The 24,311-nt window shown below is 37.0% G+C and overlaps 1 protein-coding gene across 5 annotated transcripts in view; it reads right to left on the bottom strand.

Moving 5' to 3' along the window:
* TTC33 (tetratricopeptide repeat domain 33) overlaps positions 1-24,311 on the bottom strand; it is a 38,799-nt gene that overhangs the window by 4,337 nt on the left and 10,151 nt on the right. For all 5 annotated transcript variants that reach the window (XM_019737218.2, XM_019737215.2, XM_019737214.2 and 2 more), the window contains exons 3-4: positions 2,259-2,340; positions 679-810 (exon numbers count right to left, since the gene is read on the bottom strand). In XM_019737218.2, coding sequence (XP_019592777.1) covers positions 679-810; positions 2,259-2,340 — 214 coding nt within the window. The remainder of the gene's footprint in view (positions 1-678; positions 811-2,258; positions 2,341-24,311) is intronic.

The following is a 24,311-nucleotide window of genomic DNA, read 5'->3' as shown; positions in this document are numbered from 1 at the left end:
CTGCTTGAGTAACGCTGACCAAAGTGTCCACTTTTATACATTTTTTGGCACCCACAGTGTGTGTGTGTGAGTGTGTACAAAGAATTATTAGATGTTAAAAATTTTAGTTTGCTTTCATATATTTTTCACAGTATCCCTTCATTAGGATATTGAGTAAAGTCATTTTTTTAATCATTCCAGTCTTTCAAAAGAATTAAGTTTATGTAAAATTTACAAATTTAAATTTAAGTAGAGCCCTACAAAAATATTAAATAAGGACAAAATAACACTTTCAATTTCTCTAAGAATTTCACAACATAATGGACAGAATCTTATCCATAGGAAAATAAAAAGTTGAAGTCATAATGTGGTAAATTTAAAAGAACTAACCTAAAAGTTGCTCACTTTATACTTAAATAAGGTTTACCAAATGCCAACATTTTGTGTTAATTTTTTTTTAATTTCCATGATTTCAAATACCTGAAAAATATTCTAACCCCAATATAATTGGTGTTGATAATGGAAAAAGATGTTCAGTAATAACTCTGATCTGTGTTTATAGCTTAATACCTTTAAAAGATAATTTGTTATTCATTTTTTGCATATATATATATTTGATAAATGACTAACTTCTAGGTTCAGCTGATCAAAAACATGTCAAAATAAAATTTCAGCATTATAATCTTCTGACTTCCTTACCAAGACTATCTCTCCTAATCCAAGCTGAGCACGTCCCAAAGTTTGCCAAGACTCCCATGAATGTGGATTTCTCTGGACAGCCATTTCTGCTGCATGAACTGCAGGGAACATTTCATGAAGAGACATAAGGACCTGTAGCCAAAAAGAAGAAACAAAACCTGTCAGTAATATTCATAAACTAGCCAACTACTAATGGATAACCATATATAAACAACCCTTTTATTTTTAAAAATGTATTTTTAGTCTGGTAAACATAGCATTTCAGTGGTTTTGACCCCCTCCTCTGCCATTTAGGGCCAGGAATTATATTCTTCTTCCTACTCCTGAAATAACTATAAAAATATAAACTATTCCCTTTCTAATATTTGAACCCTATCATCCATCTAGTCAAAACCATGCAGTCATACTTTAACCACGGTGGCTCTGAGCTATTTGAAGTATCAATTCCGCTTCTATTTATTCTACTTACAATGTGGTTTCAATGTAGTTTTTAGGGTACCCCAGGTCTTGCTGTTAAACTAGGTAAATTTCAATTTGCTCAACCACCCATCCTGTCCCTAATGAACATCTCCCTGCTATAAAAATCATTTAAGCACTCTACAGGCCTCCCCATAATTGAGTTTTTCATACCATACAAATCAGAAAAACCAGTGTGTTCCAGAACTCTCTACCTTCCATCTATGGGAAAGGGCTGGATTTTATCTATAATCTTTGGGACCATAAGCATTTCACAAAATTTGTGACACAACCATCATTATCAGATTACAAATTAAACAACTCATTTCATACAGTTCACCACAAATACTGCCTTTAATATATACATATTCAAAATTGAAAATTAAAGACATTCAAATGAAGGTCCTCATAGCACTTCACTCAATAGACATAATTTATTTGGGTTTTTCCTGGATAAACTAAAATCAAAGCTGATAATGTGTGCTATGTTTGAGATCATCATCAGTATGACATCTGTTAGGTGTGTAGATCAAGGCTGAACTATAACTATTCCCTGCCAAAAATATGTGTAATGCTCTGAAATTTGAAAAATCTTGGATAACTAATTTAAGTGCTCAGAGGTTTTCCTTATCAACTTTCTCACAAAATATTAGATATGTATTTTTAAGTACAAATGTTATTTTTTAAACTATTAGTAAATTGAGTCTATTCTGACCTTTTCCTAAGGAGTAGGCCATTTTTAGAGAAATATCATCATCCAGAATCCAATCTATCCATATTCCGAAGGAACTAAGTTATTTCTAAGTCCACTACAATTAAGTTCCAAGGAAAGCAGACACATTTCATTTATTTAGGAGATCACCAGTGACTTTTTAAAAGGTATCTATCTACTCATATTTTACCATAGTTAGGTTGAAAAACCAGTTAACTTCATGGTGAAGATAAACGAATTTCTAATTTGACACATAAGGCAGAGCCATAAATAATATGGTTACTTATTTTTTTCCCATGTAAATTGTATTTTAAAAAGAAAATGGAAGGAAATGCTATTTTGGTTCATCATTGCTTACCAAACAAACATAGTGCAATTTCACAATGAAAGTGAAATTCTCCATAATCATTACCTGTGATTTCATCTCATACAGTGTAGCATCATTTGGGGTTAACTGTAGTGCTTCATCCCACTTCTGAATAGCCTCTCGGTATCTGTGGTTGTTAGAGTTACATTAATATCATATTTTCAATAAGTCCTTGAGCAAATTTAAAAATCAGATACCAAGGAATAATTGTTTATCAAAAAATATCTCTATTCAAGAACTGATAATAATGATGTTACAAAATGCAGGAAAATTTAAGAGATGAAGAGAAAGGATGGCAGGGGAAAAAAAGCAAAATATAAATGAAATAAGAGATCTTGGAAATCTTTCTCCATGTTTTTATTTTCTGGCTGAGAAATCACCACCACAATTTCTCTTTTTTTCATCAACCTCAATGTCTGCATATATTGTCATTCGTTTCAGATGTATTATAAAGAAGTTTTTTGAGGAATTTACAATCCAGTTGCAAATCCTGGCCTCTACTGCAGCCATCTAGCTGACAGCGATGACAATTTAAGATTCTTCAAGTAATGTTGTAAAGATTCTTCAGCTTTAACTTTCCTTGTCTAGAAGCTCCATGAGCACAGAGACCATGCCTTGTTCATCACTGTTAATACATGGCAAGTTCATAAGACACGGGTCAAATGAATGAAAAACAGTATGGAGACGGTAATTTCCACTACCACCTTTTCACTGATGTTCTCCCAGTCAGGAGCTCTTGAGCTCCAAAGCCATATATCAACTAACATCTCCACCTAGATGTCCCATAGATGTCTCAAACTCAATATGCCCATGATCTTAGCACACTCCGTGCCAAATCTGCAGAAGCATAGCAACACTCTTTTCTCTTTTTTAATAAAATTAAGGAACTAAGTCCTACATTTTATACAAAGCAGTCATCTTCACAGCAACCTTTACAAGTGATTAACTCATGTATACTTGAATATTCCCACAAGGAAGAAGTTCTAATTGCCAGAACATTTTTCAGTATAATGAGCTGAAACTTTCTATCTTGTACTTTCCCTCAATGCTACTAGTTCTGCTTTCTAAAGCTAAACATAAAACATATAATCTACAAGTTTTCATTCCTGGCTACACAGAATGATCTAGGGAGATTATGAAAGGGAAACACACACACACTCACGCACATACATGCTTGCACATGGGTTTGTTCCTGCCTCAGATTAATTAAAACAGAAATTCTCAGGGAATAGGACCCAGGCATCTATATTTTTTTAAGTTCCCAAGTAACGCTAATAAAAACCAGGGTTGTAACCACTGATACCTCTCACAGTATTTAAGCCCTATCATGTGCTATCTTCTCTTGAATCACGTCTTCTTACCTATTTTCCACACCCTTCATTTCCCCTGTATGTGTTCTGGTGCATAATTTTCTACCTAACATGTGAAGATCCAAACCAAACATAACAACCAAAATGTTGGCTGATGGTACTGATTATTAAGCAGAGAACTAAAGAAATAACAGCAGAATTTGGTAGAAAATATAAAGTTGAAGAACATGAAAAAGTACATTCTCATTTTACCTTGCTATAGAATTCCTTTACTAGTAAAGAATACAAATGTGCAATACCATTTTCAGAGTCTTATGTCATCTCAGCAAATGGGCTACAGTGACGCAGAATAAGTTTGCCACGGTGCCAGCTCCATTGACTAGCAGCAGGGGTGAGGGCCCACAGGGTGGGAGTGTGCTTTACAAAGCCTGCTTTAACTGCGTTAACGGGTTACATCAGTGGCTATTTTTCACTTTGTAGAAGCAGGTTGTAACTGTGAGCTGAAGATTCATCCCACAAAGACTGGCAGTCTTTGTTCACAGGCAAACCAGCCTGACTATGCAGAGATGGCTATCAGATCTATTGCCCTGACCACTCTTAGCATCTTCTCTAAAAGGGGCCCCTGCTGAGTCCTGAAGAGATAGCTGTTTAAACACCTTGGTTAACCCTGGGTGAAAGACTACTTGCTTGAATTTTAGGAACCGCCCTTGATTTGAACAGTGTGACTATTATTCACTTTTATTTTTATGATGTGCTACCACAATGCCGTATGTTTTTCCCGACTCTGCCTGCACCAGAAATTTTCTTATGTCACAAATCAAATCTCTAAGAGCTTCCCTAGCTGAAAATTACTTCTCTATCAAGGATTCTACCAAACTCGAGTATCTGTCTAGAGCCAGAGTCCCCAAAGTGGGAAGTAGTAGTGGAGAATGCAGTCTCCCTGGCTGTGGCCTGTCCGTGCTCTTCCTTCCATCTCACTCAGAGATCCCTGCATTGCTCTGCTTTCTGCGGACTCCAGCACTTGTGCACAGGGTCAGGCTATGCCCATGAGCTTGGACTGCACAGGCCTGAGTGGTTGGCTCACAATTCTCCACAGAAACTCTGCTCAGCGGGTGGTCAACACGGGTTGGCTAACTACTGTGTCCCACTGCTGACTTTTACTTACCCTGAATGGGAATCTGAGGCTCACAGTTACTTTTAGATTATTCCTGTGTTAATATTAGCTTAGAAACTGCCTAATGCACTTCAAAGTAAGCCACCTTTTCAGGAGCCATTAAAGTTCTTTATGTATGAATTTCAATTACTCTATTAAAATATCATCAAATATACAGAATTAATTAACTAGCAGCTTCTGTAGGGTTGCTACCTATCAAATCATACTGCTTGGATTCTTATGCTAACCCCTCAAGGTTCCCATTTTTACCATCTTTCCTTTCCCGGCTCCCCCACCCCAGAGTAGCCTCCTTTAAGCAAAAGGTATTTTTGAAAAAGAAGGATGGTAGAGAAAAGACGCCAAGACCTCACCTGGTACTCAAGTTAGCAAAGGAGAAGATGAAAAGGAACGTACACAGAAGAAACGAGAAGTCTGAACTTTCCTGGTGGACTTTTAAAGAGACAAAAACCACAGCCTGAGGCTAGGAGAGAAAGGGAAGGCAGGATCTGCCGATCCCAGTGGATCTCTTCCTTCTTTGATGTGCACACGTGCAGGAGTAAGGCAGCCTAAGAGTGAAAACCTATGCTGGCAACTTAAACACACTGCTGGCTTACATGCGGTATTCATTTCCCCCCCTTCTTCCATCTCCCCTCCCCAGCCTCACTCCGGTTCAAGCCGTTGTTTCTCAGTCTAGTTGTATAGGACACAGCTCCCTGGCCATGCTGGTATTATGAGCCTTGCGCTCCCCGGGTTGAGGCAGTAGGTCACCGGTCTTCGGTCGGCTGCTCACGATGGCTGCCGGCCACTCACGCTGGCCACCCGCACACGGCAGCACACGGCAGCCCATGGCAGCCCATGGCAGCTCACGCTGACCTCTGGCTGCTCATGGCAGCCCAGCTCCAGAGAGAGCCGTTGTTTACAATCTTAGCTGTAAAGGGCACAGCCCACTGGCCCACGTGGGAATAGAACTGGCGACCTCGGCGTTAGGAGCACAGCGCTCAAACCACCTGAACCACTGGGCAGGCCCGTCAATTTTTTTTAAAAAAATGCACAATGTTCTTAAATTAGATCTTCTTTATAGTTGATACTTGAGGAAACTGTATGTGCAGACATGCGTGGGCACACACAAATTAAAGACAACCCTCATTTCACCACCAAAAGATGACAAAACCATAGTTAATATAGTTAACATCTGATTGCATATTCTTCCAGTTTATTTTAGTGTATTGTATATCACACACACACACACACACACACACACACACACGAAACATTTTTCTCATGTCTTTAAATCATCAAATCCTTCTCTCCACAGCATAATGCTTAAAGACTGATGACTACTATTCCAATGCAAAACTCATTCAAATGGGTCCTCTATTGTTAGACATTAAATATTACCCTTTAGTACAAACTTTATTATAATTAAATTTTGGCAAATCTATGGTACAGCATGGGGACTGTAGTTTACAAAAGTGTTTTATATACTTGAAAGTTACTAAAAGAGTAAATCTTAGACATTCTTACCACAAAAAAAGAATTATGTGAGGTGATGGATGTGTTAACCTTATTGTTCTGCTCATTTTGCAATACAATCAAATCATCACACAAAACATCTTAAACTTACACAATGTTATATGTCAACTATATCTTAATAAAGCTAGAAAAAAATTACCCTTTGGCCATTACAATTCTCTTTTGGAAGGAAGTGGGACGTGAATAATAACTTTTGAAGAAGAAAAATTGTATTTTGAAGGTCAAATACACGCATTGTATTTGATGTAAAACTGACTAGAAATGAAATCACCCTAGAAGGAAGGTTGTATAACTCAAGATATCATTCTCATTGCTTCCTTTAATTAAGGAAAAAGCCAATGAGAGAAGAAATAAATATTGTATTTATTTATCGATACTACTCCCCTTCATATTTTCTATTAATACGCCCTGCCAGCTTTATAAAAAACATAATTTCAGTTCCCAGTTGGTTTAGTTATTAGAGCTAGTAATCTCTACGCTAATGAAAAATTCAAAGACACTAATACTCTTTAAAAATAGTAAGATTATATCTAAAATATAAATCATATTCAGGCTGTTTAATCCTCTAGAAACTAGCCTACATATTTAACGATTAGAATTATAATATGAAAATTTTATTTTTAGTCTTACAGAGAGGGGGAAAATCCTTACAATGAAACACAGATACAGCAGTAGCCTTTCATGTCCTCTCTCCTCAACTTAGTCTTCAAAATACATGTGCACATACACACTTAAAAGCTCTACTTCAAATGAAAACTTTTCAACTACGTAAATAAGAAAAGAACATGTACATGAACACTTATTTTCAAAAGCTTTATAAGGGACAAAGATAGAATTTTTTCCCCTCAAAAACTTAGAAATAAAAATAACAAAACTCTAAACAAATGCTTATGAAGAAAAGTTCTTTAAAGGGGAAAAAACAGCTAATAAACGCAGAATATTACAATTTTAAAAACTGTAATTTATGAAATAACGGATCTAGGCAAGACTACCAGTGGATGTTAAAACCATTAGGGAAAAGAATGATGTAGGGCTGCATAATGGAGGATAAAGCTGATACTCTACCCAAACACTGTAATTGACCTTACCTCACTCAAGGGGCATCCAGAATAGACATCATGATGTGATGCAATAGAAAGTAAACAATACCATAAATAGCCTTGCAAAAAAAAAAAAAAGTCTGAACTTTAATTAAAGCTGCTGGACCTAACTTCCAGTTTACAGAAACTATAAGAGACAGAGGAAAAAGCTAAATGATCCAGAGGCAAAAAATGAGGCAAATTCAGAGTGAGACACGTTCTACAAAGCAATTTGCAGGTCAATTCTAAAAGTCAATGTAATGGGAAAAAAAATTAAAAGGTGAGAGAATTGCTCTAATGCTCTAAATAAGGGGTCCACAAACTTTTTCTGTAAAGGGCCAAACGGTAAATATTTTAGGTTTCAGAGTCAGGATGGTCTCTGTTCCAACTTCCCAACTCCACTGCTGTAGTGTAAACACAAGCCAGAGTTACAACACAAGTGAGTGGGGCCATGTTCCAATAAAACTTTATTTGCAAAAATAGATGGCAGACGAGACTTGGTCCTCTAACTGTAGTTTGTAGATCCTGCTATAAATTAAGAGACTAAAACACGTAACAATCAGTAACAACGAATCAGCCTTGACTGGATCGTCAGTCAAAATATCAGCTACAGACATTTAGGGACAACTGCAAAATCAAGTATGTATTAGATACTAGAATATATTAGGGAATTATTGTTGCCTTACATGCTAATTGTATTATGGTTATATAGAAAATGTCCTTAATGATAGAAAATTCGTATCAAAGATTTCAGGGATAAGCTTTCATAAGGTCTGCAACTCATTTTTAAACGTTGTATAAAACACACACAGGTACTGTTGAATACCTAAGATGTATACCTGAAACATATGATATTCTATGTTAGCTATATTTTTATAAAAATCTTTGAAAAAATAAATAAAATTTTATAAAGTGAAAAGAAAAACACACACAGATAAAGCAAATATAGCAAGATAACAATCACTGAATCTAGATGGTGGGTAAACAGGTGTTCACTGTATAATCATTCAACTTGCCTGTATGCTTGAAATCTTTCATAATATAAAGTTAGAAAACTTTAATAGAAAGTTATATGCATGTTCCCTGTCTTTATACATGCATTATGCATCTACGAGACACACATGCACATAAGCTTTAAAACCCAAGTCTGTTCCTTGATAACAATATACTCAAAAGAAAAAAGGAAAAAAAGTAAAATATATTTTTTTAAATGCACATCTAGTTTGATTCAGCAATTCCATTTCTACAAATCTTTCTTTTGGACTGACCTGTACGTGTGCACATTTATATCTCTGAAAGGATATTCACTACATCATCTATAAAAATTAAGGAGGAAAACATCCTTTCTCAAAAGAGGGGTGGATACATACATTATAATACATCATACAATAAAATTCAAGTATCCCTTAATATCAAAATCTTTCTAGTCCCTGATTTTGTATAATAAGAGTCTGAACGGTAAGAGATCTGTACATCAATTAAAACAAAAAGAAAAGCAATTCTATACGACGTCACAGGGGTAATAGATTAGGAGAGGGGGGTTATCACTTTTTGAGGGGTATAAACGTCTATTACATTGTTTTGTACACCTAAAACTAATGATAAAAAAAGGGCAGTTCTATATGTAATAGTGCAAAATGATCTCCAAGATATATTAAGTAACAGAGAATGGTGTACATATTTAGAATACTAACACTTAGGATGTTTTAAAAGATATAGACACACATGCTTATAAATGTAAAGAGTGTCTTTGACAGTATATCAAGAAACTGTTAGCTGTGGTTGCCTGTGGGAAAGTGAACTAAGAGACCAGAAAACAGGAGTGGGGCAAGACTTACTTTTCACTGTGTATCCTTTGTTATTACTGCATTTGCTTTTTAAAATCATGAGCACGTTATTGTCTTTTTCTTTTCATTTTTAAAAATCTTAAGAATAAATTAAACAAACTATAGGACTGGGTAAGATCACACAGAGAGAGAATGTAGATAAAAAAGCGAAAAGATATCAGGGCTGGAGTTTTCAAAATTCAGAGGTCAAGCACAGAAGAAAGGGCAGAGGCAAATGAGAAGCTGAGGAAGGAAGGAGGAACTTCAGGAGTGTGTGTGATTTCACAGAAACCGAGAAAGAAGTCTGTCAGAGAGGGAGTAACAAGTTGTACTGAATACCTCAGAGAGATCTACTAACACGTAGGTCACTGGAGACAATGACCAAAATAGAATTCTTCGAATGGTGGGAACGGAAACCAGACTAGAGTGAAGCAGAAGTAAGAAAGTGGGAACAATGAATGCTGACAACTCATTTGGGAAGGTTTTCTGTGAATATCAATGACAGAAACAAGAAGAAAACTGCACAGGAATGGAAGATCCAGATAATTGTGCAGGAATGGAAGACCAAGCACATAAGAAGGAATATGTACCTCAAACACAACATGTGCACTCTCAACTCATCACTATTTCGTGCTCCAGACTTACTCTACTTTTACATCCCTGGCTTACAGAACATCACCACGAAGTGATTAAGACAGAATCCTGAAGTTATTCTTGACGTGACTTTTCCCTGCCTTAGGTCACACTAGTCGTCAGTTCTCTCTGTCATTCATTCCTGTAACTCACAGTCACTGCGACACTTCACTGCAGGTGCTCGGCGGTCCTTGTCAGGATTATCACAATTCAGTTGTCCCGCCTTCCTCAGATCAGTCTGGCCTGACTCCAATCCATTTTCTACTCTATCTCAGAAAGATTTTCCTAAAACATTAATTCCAACAAGTTTACCTTACTGATTAAAATATTTCAACAGCTTCTGCTTACCTTCTGGACACTGTGGTTCAGGCCTCTTACATTTAGCAAGGCATTCAGCCAACCCTACACATGGCCTCTGCTCCAAAGCCTCCATTCACCTGTACATTCCTTTCACCTGACCCCGCACACTATGTCCTTCCAGCTCTACTGACCAGCTTTGATGCTCCACAGGGAGAGGCTGTATCTGGCCTCTTGCCTTTGTGGATGCAGATGGTACATTGTTCTGCCCATTCTTCAGCCAGTTCCCATTTGTCTTTCATGACTCTGCTCTGATACTATCTCCAAAAGCAAATCTTCTCACTCTTTAATTCTTCCACTAAATTCCCCCATTTAGTTAAATGCCCTCCTTTTATATCATCCAAGGAACCCTCTAAGAGTAGTCTTTACTCCATATCCAAACAGCTTTACTCTCTGAATGTCACCCCATTAAAGACGCTTATATAACATTTTCTTTGTGGTGGTGACAGTGAGTAACAAAAGATGTGAAAAATTAGTGTACTAAAAGCTAATTTGGGTGAGGGGAGTAGAATATAAAACAACAAATGTCAAATGATTTTGAACATAATTTTATCTCTGCTGAATCAGAGACTTTTAAATTTTATGTAGCTTTAGAGTAAATTTTAAATTTGTCCTGATTTAAATTCTTGATAAAAAGAAAAGTAGCATACATGAAAGCACTGCTAGTCTCAAAAGCTTTAATCTAGATATAGTTAATTCTCATTCCTGGTAGTTATGCTTTATAAAGTTGCCGTAAAGACTAACTTAGCAAATACTGAATCACTGCTCCTAGGGGAAATGCAGGGGTTAAGTTCCTGCAAGGTTCTGGTCACAACATTTTTATAAATTGATTATTGTGTAACATTATTTTATGTGTATTTCTGTTTAAATACATCTTATTTAATGTATATTGCTGATTCATTAACACTGAACTCAGGGCCAACTGTAACTCAGGCCTGGAGGAAGCTTATCTCACACATGGGTTTTCTCTGTATGGCACATCACAGCCTTCGTGGGCTTAGGAACACTAGAGAGCACTTCTGCGCTACAGTTGGCAACCTTGATAGCAAATTCACCCACAAAAAGCACAAAAATGTACAAAACAGCACTAAACAGACAACAAGAAGGATACTTGTTTACAGTAGGAGAGCTGAAACAAGAAGGCAGAACATGGCGTTGTTTGTCAGAGCTGGGAACATACACATCAGGTAACTCAAATTTTTCGTAGCTACACGTCCACTAATGATTCTGAAAGCAACATGAATATTGATTTGGAAGTTATAAATATATTTTAGTGAGGAGGTGAACTCACAAATACAGAATCCATGAATATGAGAACTGAACGCATTTAAGAAGAAATATTATAGCATTTTTGTCTATGTCAGGTAAAATATAACTATAAATGATTATCATTTTCCATTAATATCATGATAGATTTCTATTTGCTTTCTATGATTTGTAACACACAATTTTATGTGCTTATGTGGCAATACCAAAACAAATTTAAAAGCTATTCCTATACAGCTACATTTTTAGCAAATCAGTAGCTAATATTAAGATTCATCATTTTATGTCCTCATTAAAAATTATGCTGTCAAGAACATTAAAGTTTTCACCTTGCTTTATATTGTTTCTAATAATATTTATAATAATTGTGCCCCAAAATGTGTAATGATAGCATTTCTGGCTCAGTACAGATTTTGTTATTGGATGTGACTTTCCTTTGTTTAGTAAATAGCATTTGAAATTATAAGTTTATGGATTAAACACTTGAATGTAAGACCTGAAGCCATAAAACTCCTAGAAGAAAACACTGGAGGTAAGCTCCTTGATATCAGTCTTAGCAATGATATATATATTTTTTTATTTGACACAGAAAGCAAAGACAACAAAAGAAAAATTAGCAAGTGGAACTAATCAAACTAAAAAGCTTCTGTACAACAAAGGAAACCATCAAGATGTGAAAAGGCAACTTACTGAAGGGGAGAAAATATTTACCAGTCACATATCTGATAAGGAGTTAATATCCAAAATATATAAAGAACTCACACAACTCAACAGCAAAATAACAATTCAATTAAAAAATGAGCAAAGGATCTGAATACACATTTTCCAAAAAAAAACATACAGACGGTACATGCAAAGATGTTCAACATCACTAATCATCATGGAAATGCAAATCAAAACCACAATGAGATATCACTTCACACCCTATTAGAACATATCTATTATAAAAAAGATTAAAAAATAAGCTTTGGTGAGAATGTGGAGAAAAGGAAGAGCTTATGTACTGTTAGTGGGAATGTAAATCGGTATAGCCACTATGGAAAACATTATGGAGTTTCCTCAAAAAGTTAAAAATTGCTACCATATGATCCAGCAATTCCACTTTGGGGTATTTATCTAAGAAAACAAAAACACTAATTTGAAAAGATATATGCACCCCCACGTTCACTGCAGCATTATTTACAATCGCCAAGGTATGTAACAACTTAAATGTCCATCGATGGATGAACAGATAAAGAAAATGTGGTATCTATATAAAATGGAATATTATCCACTATAAAAAAGAATGAAATCTTGCCATTTATGACAACATAGATGGACCTTGAGGGTATTATACTAAGGGAAATGAGTCAGACAGAAAAAGATAAATACTGTACGAGCTCACTTATATGTGGAATAAAAAAACAAAAAACCAAGCTGATGGACATAAAGAACAGATTGATGGTTGTCTGAGGTGGGGTGGAGAGGAGGGCGGAAAATGGGTGAAGGGGATCAAAAGGTACAAATTTCCAGTTACAAATGAAAAAGTCATGAGAATGTGATGTACAGCATGGTGACTATAGCTATAATACTGTAGTGCATATTTGAAAGTAGCTAGGAGAGTGGATCTTGAAAGTTCTCATGCCAAGAAAATAAATTTTTGTTAAGTATGTACAGTGATGAATATTAATTGAACTTACTGTGGTGATTTTTTTGCAATATATATGTGTCGAATCATTGCATTGTACACCTAAGACTAATACATTGTTATCTCGATTCTATCTCAATAAAAAATAAAGTTTAGTATACATCCTTGATTTTGTTGGAGCCTTCAAATAGACATTAGACATTATAATAACAACTGAAAACAGTTTTAGATAGATCTAACTTAACTGATAATCATGTGATTTCCAATGTAGGTAAATTGGGTTCCAACTGTTAGACAATGATCAATTTCCTGAATTAAACTGAAAGGAAAAAAAACTCTACATTATTCTGAGTTTCTCTGTCTAAAATCTGGAGTAGCATTCTGAAAAAAATCAAGGACAAAATAATGTATAGTTATATACAATGAGCATTCATCACAACGAACTTAATTTCCCATAGCTTAGGTAAGGCTCAGAAAGAAAGAAAAAGAAGCAAAAAACAATGAAAGAGAAAAAAAATATTTCCTAATCGCATATTTTCTCAAGACAGCCATATTTAGAGATAGGGAAACTGATCAGGAAGAAGTGCTGAGATGACGCACAGACTAGAGTTTCCATAAACGATATAAATATACTTTAAAAATAAATACTAAACTACTATGAGTTTTCCTTGCTATCCTTTATTAAAATTATGTGGATATAGGATTAGGTTAGGTCATAAAACCTACTTTCAATAATAATTTAAACTGTTTACCTACACAAAAGAACAAACATACCTTTAAAAGGTTATACTTTATTATAGACAAGAACAAACAATTTAGGATAGATCAATTCACTCTGGAAACAGTAGGAAGGAGCTCTGAAATTACATGAAGGTGTACACACACCGAATAAATGTCATTTTCCAAAGCAAATTAAGACGATGATGCCAACCTCTACCCTAGCACAGGACATTTCTTAGTTATTATAGTATTGAAAGCTACTACCCCTTTCTACTTTTTGCTACACTAGACAATGAATTTTCTGAAATAAGTAAAAAGTCACAATTTTAATCTCCCAATTTCTACTTCAGATACAGGGATCATTCAAAATATTTTACCACCTATATTATTCTTTCATTTAGCATACACATAAATATCACAAAATAAAATTCACAGGAAATTAATTTCCATATCATGGAATAATTTGAGTCAAATAAAAACCATGTGTGTGTGTGTGTGTGTATTCGTAAACGGGCAAGACCATAGCATGTTGCCTTATTTTAACGGTAAATATGTGATAAAAATCACAAAGTATGCAAAAGGCAAAGCAATAAACAGGTCTCCCTCCCTACCCCTGGATGAACCCAATCACTTGCCTTCTTGCTTCCTCAAAGAAACTTCGGTGGCCCCTTACCTAAATCATTCTGGTGAATATTGGCTGATGGTACCCAGTTGTTTCTTCACAGAACAATTAAGAACTTTACATTTATTTCAGTGTCTGTTTAAACCAAAAACTCTATGTAGACAGTGTGATAGGTAGTTTGCTCATCAAGGTATATGCAGCTATAGCACCTAACACTTATCAGTAATTTCTGAAAAAACAGTAAGCTGAATACAAGGCGTACCCACAGCTTTGTGGGATGAATCGGGACAATACTGAACAGGCCTGTCAAGAAAATAGCTGCCAATGCCTACTCCAAAGTTTTAAATTCTGCAATTAGAAATGTAGTCCTAAGAATCCTAATGCATCTCAGCATATTTGGGGAATCTAGCAATAAAAATAGAGTACACTTCTGTCCTAAGAAAGATACATTATCTGAGAAAAGAGAATTAATCCTAATGATCACTGAAAACTTTCTAGTTTGGAAGATAAATATAAAAATCCTAAATAAGGATTAGCAAATTAAATGCAACAATTTATTGAAGTATAAAATCCACATGACCACGTAGAGTACACCTCAGGAAAAAATTAGGAAAGGTTTCAGATGTAACAGATAATGGAGAAAATAATTACATGACACTCAACGATACTTAATATAATTTAACACTCACTTCTGATTATTTATAGCTATTCCCTCCAATGTTCCACAAAAAGTATATATACATCAAAGAAATTTAATCTCTTGGTGCTAATATCCACTAAGCCTTAATATTACCTCTAAAAAGCAGTAGGTGATTTCAAGTCTATCTTTAAATAATATTTCCAAATGTTACAGATACAACGTGAGAAATTTTGGAAATACGCTATGTTCTGTCTTATTTCTCTGGAAAATTAACTTATTCCTTCATAATGATCTTTTTACTCATAATTTTCTAAGAAATGAAATAGTAATAAATTTTGCAGCACTTAATGACAGCGAAGGTATTTCTTGCAGTATAAGCCCATCTGTCCAATCTTTGTTCTACTACTCCCCACCCACACCTCTGCTCCTCAGCTGTGTCTGCGGTGTCCCTACCCACACACCTTGCCTGTGTTCAGTGGCCTCCAGTGCACACACACACGCACACCTAGGATTCTGTGTCTCCTCCTCTTCACCTATTCAAAGGTGCTCTCTCGTCTAACACCAATTTAAAATCCCATGTTCTTCATGAAGTCATGAATACCACTAAACTGACCACACAGTAACATTTATGTTTTCAAAAACATTTTAAATATAATTATTTAACATACAATTATTTTCACTTAGTACTGATAAAAGTCCTATAGGACTGGCATTACTTGTTCTCATTTTACTGATGAGCAAACAAAGTCTGAAAGCCGTTACAAGACTAATCCAAAGGCACATGATATGAATCCTGCAAAAACGAGGATCCGACGATAGCTCTTTAACTATAGACCAATGTTTTCTCCAACTACCCCAATGCTGTCTCCCATTTAGTTTTTCTTTAATTTCTCCATGTATTTTTATCTTCTCTTTACTAATGAGTTCAGGGATCAAAGGGCAGATTTACTTGCATTCTCTACACCACCCCGATCATGGCGGGGCAGAGACAGTGCGAACATCTACCTCATCCGTCCTACCTCCTCCAAGAGAAGTCAGGAAGCATCAGAGAGAAGCATGGAAGACACGAAAAGAGGGACAGGCGTTAGCATGCTGATAATACATCCCCCCAAAATAATAATTCTACCCTAAGACAAAAGTAGCAAACACTTCAATCCTTACTTTGTTTCATTTCACCATTCCAGGTACAGAAATTCCAAGAAATTCCACAACTAGAGGATTGGGATTATGAGTAGGAAGAACCAGGAGATTAGAATGGGGTCCCTTATAGCACAGGGACCATAAGAAACTGGGGTGTTTGAGGCTTCAGGAGTCTTTGTGCCTTTTGAGGAAGAGGCTGGAGGTCTTGGGTGTCTAGCCCGAGGGTCAGCATAGTAAAGGTCCATACAGTGACTTGTTTAGGCTTTGTGGGCCATACAGTCTCTGTGACAACCACAAGACTCAATTCTGCTGTAGCACACAACCAGCCATAGACTATACATAAACAAATGTGCATGGCTGTGTCCCAATAAAACTTTATAAAAACAGGGTGAGGTTTGCTAACTCCTGCTCTATGCGGCTCAACCATTGTTAAAATTCACCACATTTGTCAAATGTCCTTTATGTTTTCGTTCCTATTTCCTGCCTAACTCAAACAGGAGTAGTTATGACCCGATGGAAAGCATTTAAGGCAATAGAGAGAGGCATTTTGGATTGTCACTCTGAGATGGAAGCGCTAGTGGCAGGAAATCAGGGCTACTCCTGGAATAAAGGGCACTCCTGCACAACAAAGAATTGTTCTGCCCAACATGCCAATAGCACTAGCACTGAGCAACAGAACGGCTTACTCCATCCCCACCCCCACAAAGCTGCTTCGGTACCTAAGTTTACATTCTCCCAAAGTACAAAATAAACTGAGAAGTTCCAGATGACACTGACCATCACTAGATTCCTTTTCTCTCTTCATTAGGCCTGCATACATGCACACAGATTCAAAGAGGAAACAAATGTCCTCTCCCTCGATTGCACTGCTTTTACCTTGAAAACACAACCACAGCTGGCAGCAGAGGCTCTGCTACATGAAATGTGCTTTGCTGCCCACAGGGCACACGAAGGTTTAAAGGAACCATGAGCTGCTTTCCACTCGTTGAAAGAGAAGCAGGAATGGTACGCAGTTACTTCACTATTGCCAGCTTGTTGAGTTCCCTCTCCTCCCTCATTTCTCTCTTTGATTGACTTCTCCTGGCCTACAAACAAAGGCTAACACCACTTAGTTCCTCCAATTTTGGATCGTAGGAAAGTTGGCACCTAATAAATAAATGGTCTCTCACAATTTCTACAGCATATCTCTTAATTCAACTTCAGTTTGGAACACACTGAACAGACACAGCCCTACTGCAGCTGTTGGGTAGGAAGCATTAAAAGATAAAAACTTGGATCAAGGTCACTATGGTTAATAAGTGACCACAGTCTGATTCAGCCAGTTTAAAGGCAACCTTAACAGGACGCAACTGAACCAGCACAAGGAAGGAAGCAGAATGAATAGCTCCAGGGGTACACAGGGCAAATGAGATAATACCCTACAATAAGGTAAGGAACAGCTGGTGATCAAGCCAAGTAAGTTAGCACACTCATTTACCAGATAGAGACGTCCAAGTGTTTCACTACTTTGCTCCCAATTAGATTTCTAATTTATTATAGCTTCAAGTTTAATGAGCTCTATATTATCAGCTTATTCATTTAATAAATATTAAGCACCTACTTTGGACCAGATAGTAGTCTAGGTACTGGGAATGCAGCATTCAACAAGATATAAATGGACCCCACTCCTCTAAATCTTACATTCCAGAACATTTGAGTGAGGAAAGAAGGCAGAAAAAGACAGCAAACGTAAGTTAAAATGTAAGTGCCACAATAAAAAACAAGTGGAGTGATGTGACAGGGAGTGCCCAGATGGTGACTCAGAATGCATGGCCAGGAACGGTCTCTAGGAAGACATTTGAGCTGGGATCTGAATGTTTAAAAAGTCGTCAGCCAACTAAAGATCTGGAGAAAGTTCGTTCATTCCAGACAAGGGGAAGAAAGAGCCCAAGACAGGACTAAACACTCCATGTGTTGAGGAAAGACAACCAGTACGGCTCCAGTAGGAGGAGAAAGGGAAGTGAGAGGTGACAAAGGTAGGTCAAAGGCACAATCACATAGGGACTAGTCAGCAGACCAGGGTTATATGAGTACGGATTTAACTGTACGTGTGATGGGGACGCCACACGTTTTTATGCAACACAGAGACCTCAACTGATTAACAGTCTGAAAAAGTCAGTCAGGCCGAAGGGAGGAGAATGGGCTGTAGGGGTGTAAGAGTGAGCACAGGAGACGAGTTAGGAGGCGACAAGCGTAAGAGATGGCAGCAGATTAGGGCAGATGACAACATGAAAACAGAGGGCAGGATAAAAGATTTAGAGTATGTTTAAAAAGTAAACTCAACTTGGATTGGATGTGAAGTTTAAAAAAAAAGGAAAGGAGGGCCGGCCCGGTGGCTCAGGCGGTTGGAGCTCCATGCTCCTAACTCCGAAGGCTGCCGGTTCGATTCCCACATGGGCCAGTGGGCTCTCACCCACAAGGTTGCCGGTTCAACTCCTCAAGTCCCTGCAACTAAGATTGAACACGGCACCTTGAGCTGAGCTGCCTCCCGGATGGCTCAGTTGGTTGGAACGTGTCCTCTCAACCACAAGGTTGCCGGTTTAACTCCCCCAAGGGATGGTGGGCTGCGCCCCCTGCAACTAGCAACGGCAACTGGATCTGGAGCTGAGCTGCGCTCTCCACAACTAAGACTGAAAGGACAACAACTTGACTTGGGGAAAAAAAAAAGTCCTGGAAGTACACAGTGTTCCCCAATAAAGTCCTGTTCCCCTTCCCCAATAAAATCTTTTAAAAAAAAGGACAGATAAGAGTAAGGAGTATGTTTGTGGGGAGAGTCAGTTTCGGAAAGACTAATTTAGAAAAAAAAAAAAAAAAAAAGGAAAGGAATCCAGGATGATGTTTCAACTTGGGTTACCTGCGAAACAGAGCCTGAGGCCTACACTTCCTGGTGAAATCTGCAGGGAGTAAGATCCCAGGGAAGCAAGAGTGAGGGGAAAAAGAGAAGCGAGGCAGGCAGAAAGGAGAATATATATTACACAAGTTGCATGTTAAGCTGGCAACAGCTTCAAAACCAACACAGATGATTATTAATCTTGTGAAGCTTCTACAGAGAGACTGTATGAAATCTGTGTCATGGAAACAGTCCAGGGCAGGGGGAGGGGAGAGAAGGAAAAAGAACAAACCTGCAGGCTCCCTTCCAGGCCCTGTCTCCCACTAAAGTCTCCCCTACAAGTGTGATCCAGTCCCTTCAGAGCATCTACAGGTCTAATCTGGCCAGTGTCAAGGTATAATGAATGGTCCTTCATTGTCAGTTAGCACCACACACGGCGGGCTCTTTGGTCTGTGGCGACCGCAGCAGCTGCCAGGGCTTTATGGCCATAGAAACCGCATGAGCTGTCTCAAGGGCAGGGAGTTGGAGGTGAGTGGGATGATTAGCTCTGGTTGGCACAGAAACCAGTCGAATTGACTCCTGGCTTTGGGGTTAAGTAACTGGGTAAACTGTGGAGCCTTTTCCTGACATAGGGAAGAGTGGAAAAGACTAGATGTTTGGGAGAAAAATCAAGAGTTCTGTTCAGTACATGTTAGCTTTGAGATACTAATTAGACATCCAAGTGGGTATGAAGTAAGCATTGGAGATTTACGAGTCAAATTCAAGTGGGAAGACAGCACTGCAGACATAAATTTGGGTCATCAGTGTAGCGATGGTACTGAAAGCAGGAGACCATGTAAGTTTAAGAAGGAAAAGATTGTAAATGGAAAAGACATGAAGTACTTTCTAAATACTATGGCCCAACCAATATTTAGAAAATGAGCAAAAGGAAAGAGCAAGCAAAGGAGATTAAGGAGTGGACATGGAAACAAAGAAAAAGCATGACAGTGCTGTAGATTAGGGAGCAGCATTTTTAGGAGGGGAGTGAGTGGTCGACTATGCCAACCTGTGAGAGGTCCAGGAATGAGAACAGAGACAGGATGGAACTCACATAACCTTTACCAGAGTGGTTTCAGTGGATTAGTGGGGACAGAAACCTGACTGGAATAAACTGAGAGGATGATTCATCAAGAAATGAAGTTTGTGGTAAAGAGGAGCAGAGAAATGAAACAGGAGAGCACGTGGAGTCAAGGGAAGCTCATAAATGGAGGCTCTACGGTATGTCAGTGAGAAGGCGCCAAAAGAGGGAGAAACAGGTGACATCAAAATAAAGATCACAGTCATGAAATATATCCACGCTGGCACTCAACAGAATGTGGGTCACATGGCTAAATCACCCTCAAATTCACTTTGGTAGATACACGTTTCTAGACCAGAGACAAATTCATGGTAAATTTGAATTAAATTCCTGCTTCATGACACATACACATTCTCACAGAGAAAACCGGACCACTTAGCTGCATAACCAGATATCACCACCTAGTGGCTGAAACCTTAAAAGCCAACATAGCAAAGTTGGGACCCACACTGTGACTATTAAGAAGGCATATCCTAGTTGGTAATAATTTTAGAAAAAGATATCCAAACAAAAGAACTTACAAAAAACCTTTAGTACTCCATGAGATGTACCAATCACATATAAAATCCTAAAATATAGTGTCTAAACTATGTGTACTGTGTGCCTACAAGGTGCCAGGTGGCATGCTAAGCTTTTACATGGACTGGCTCTTTAATCCCCCAATAGTGTATGAGCTAAATCTCACTGTTTTACATAGCAGGAAACTGGAAACTGATACTTAAAAAGTTAATAATCTGTCAAACTTTATACAGATAGAAATGATAAAGCTAGGATCTGAACAGAGGTAAAATGACTTCAAGCTCCACACTCAAATCTCTAGACTCACTATACTGTCTCTGTAAATAACCCCAATTACTTAGAGGTTGGGTAGAAGAGTAAACTAGTTTTTGGTTACAAAGAGTTATGAGTACTACAAGGTAGAGCTTCAGAATTTAAAAACCATTCCGTTGCAAACCAAATTTTTCTAAGAGTCGTTACACTTAGTTACTAAGGAAATAAATAAGACAGTGGGTGACTGATGCTAAAGAACGGCACCCCCCTTGGAGGAAGGATGACATTCACACACTTGGACCGTGTTACATTCACTGTGTTCAGACAATTCTCTATGTGCTAAATAAAACTAAATGAGAAAATACTGAGGGTTAAAATGAAGAAGAAAATCACAAGGAGGCCAAAGAACGTATCCCAGAAAGAAGTGGCTCCCTTCCTTCATCAACCTTCCTCCCAACTTCCTCTAAGCAATTCCATCAGAGGCATCCCTACTTCTCTAAACCCTCTAAGGATTATTACAAGTTCAAAGCTGTTCCATACTTTGTTGCACTTGATCCTTACCATGATTTTATTAAAAAAAAAAAAAAAAAGCAAAAGCCATTCCCAAAAAGGTTACATGATTGTTCTATGTCCTCTGAAATGCTAAAATCAAGGTGGTGAGATTCAAACTCGATCTGTGAACACACAAAACTGCAAAAATCCCCATCCAGCTTGTACATTAAGACTGGGGACTTCTGCCACCGCTCCCAGGGCAGAGGATGGATCGAAGAAGGCTGACAGGGTGATACAATGATCAAGACCCCAAAATCTGCAATATCCAGAGTCAGAGTTTTACTGAAATCTAAATGTCCCTTCTATCAATTAACTCGCAAAATAATAGCAAATACAAAACAAAAATGCATCCTGAACATATAGACAGATAGGAAACAAATACAGAATTATTATACACTTCATCAGCACTCAAGCTTGGTTTTTTTAAATCAAATCTCCTGAACTATAATTTACATACCAAAACGTGTATCTATTTTAAGCCTACTCTTTGAAGGGCTTTGACAAATGTATACACCCATGTAAATACCACAACTATCACAATAAAGAACATTTCTATCAACCCAAAAAGTTCCCTGTGGCCTTTCTCTCAGTCACCCCACCACAACTCCTGGCCCCACACAGCCACTGATCTTGTCACCATAGCTTAGGTTTGTCCTTAAAGGGTTTTGCATAAATGGAATCAGACTATAGGCACTCTTTCTGATTTCTTTCTCTGAACATAATGGTTTTTGGATGTATCCGTTATTCCTTGTCATTTCTCAATAGGATACTATTGGATGGATATATCATAATTTATCCATTCACCTACTGATTGACATTTTGGTTGTTTCCAGTTCATGGCTACTATGAACAAAGCTGCTAAGAGCATTGTTAGACCAGACTTTGTGTGGCAATGCTTTCATTTCTCCTGAGTAAATATTTAGGAGCAGAACTGCTGGATTATATGGTAAGGCGTATGTTTAACTTTATAAGAAACAGCAAGACTGTTTTCCAAAGTAGTAAAACTATTTTACATTTTCATGAGCAATGTATGAAAGCTTCAGTTGCTCCACATCCTTACTTGACATTGTCAATCTTCTCAATATTAGCATTCTAGTGGTTATGTAGTAGTATGTTGTGGTTTTAATCCGGAATTTTCTTATGACTAATCGTACTTTTCTTGTGCTTATTAGCCATTTGTTTGTCTTCTTTTGTAAAGCTTCAATTCAAACTTTTTGTCCATTCTTTAATTGGATAGTGTCTTATTGAGTTGTAAGATTCTTTGTAAATTCTAGAAGTCCTATGTCAGACATTTATTGTAAATATTTTCTCCCAGTCTGTGCCATGACTTCTCATTTCCTTAATTATGCCTTTTAATAACCAGAAGTTTTAATTTTTGATCAACTGACCATATGTATGTGAGTTATTTTTGTATCTTATATTATTTTCTTTGGTGTATATATGTCTATCCTTACACTAATACTATAAAGTTACAGAATGTTGTAAGTGTTGAAATAAAATAGTATAAGCTTTCTATGTATGTTTTGTTCCATAAAACTATTTTGGCTAGTCTATATATTTTAGAATAAGTTTGCCAATTACTACAAAAACATGCTTGTTGGGATTTTGATTGGAATTGCATTGAGTGTACAGCTCGATTTGAAGAGAACTAATGTCCTAACAAAACTTATTCTGATCCATGAAAAAAAAAAAAATAATAAAAAAAGAATTAAAAAAAAAAAAAAATATATATATATATATATATATATACATGCATATATGTCAACTCATAAGGCCTTCTTAAATTTTTCTCAGCAATGTTTTATAATTTTCAGTGTACCTTAACACACACTTTGTTGAACAGTTTTCCTAATCATTTTGTTTGGGGATGGTACTGTAAATGGTACTTTTAAAAAACTTTTAATTTCCCATTATTTCATTTTATCCCCATTATTGGCTTATGAGTCTCTCATTTTTTTTTATTTTTATTTTTTGCAGTGGTTGGTTACTGTTTAGGTTCAAATAATAGTCTACCACTTCACATACGAGTATAATGTAAGGGCCTATCAGCAATATAATTCCATTTGTCTCCAGCTGCTTTTTATAACTACTGTTGTCATACATTTACTTCTATATGCTACAAATCTCCAATATGTTGCTATAGTTTTTAAAAATCAATTGTAAGGGTTTTTGTTTGTTTAATACATCTGAAAAGAATGCATATACAAAGAATTGAAACATGAGAATGCACTGGTTCAACACTAATGAATCTACAAGAATTAAAATTTGGGGAAGGTGGAGATTACCTAAACATTTTTAAAAATTGGAAACTACAACAAAAATAAGCTGATAAAATCGCTATTAATACTTATGAAGAGGCATCTTCATAAGACTCTCTCCATGATTTTTATTAAACTAGAGAGCCTCCATCGGCTGCTCCAGGGTTCCTCACGCAAACAGAAATAAGGGGATTCCGCTGACTGGTCCCTATGTTGTTAAATGCTCTCCGCACTCCTAGTTTCTTAATGAAGCAGGTCTCCATCCTCATAACTTGAAAGAGGATGTGAATCACTGCACAGACATCTGTCTTCTAGCACCACCCCTCATATATACCAGGTCTTCTGCTATGTTCTAGAAACACCGTATTATAGACTATTAAGCTGCACATCTATGCTAAGTGTATAAGACTATGACTGACAGGGCAAAAAAATATTTTTTTAATTACATACTCAATCCATTTGGTGTATTTCAAAAGGTGCAATACTTTTCTTCATTTATCAGTGAAAGACGTTAGAAATTAACTTCAAAAACAAATCAGCAAATGGCTAGCAAATTTCCTTGAAAGTCACCGTCACATACACAGAGGGTGCCAAAACAATGTATACACATTTTAAGAAAGGAAAA

This window comes from Rhinolophus sinicus, linkage group LG03 (assembly GCF_036562045.2).
Source record: "Rhinolophus sinicus isolate RSC01 linkage group LG03, ASM3656204v1, whole genome shotgun sequence".
Taxonomy (NCBI): Eukaryota; Metazoa; Chordata; class Mammalia; order Chiroptera; family Rhinolophidae; genus Rhinolophus; species Rhinolophus sinicus.
The sequence above is the reverse complement of the archived record's forward strand: the minus strand, read 5'-3'. Positions and strand labels throughout refer to the sequence as shown.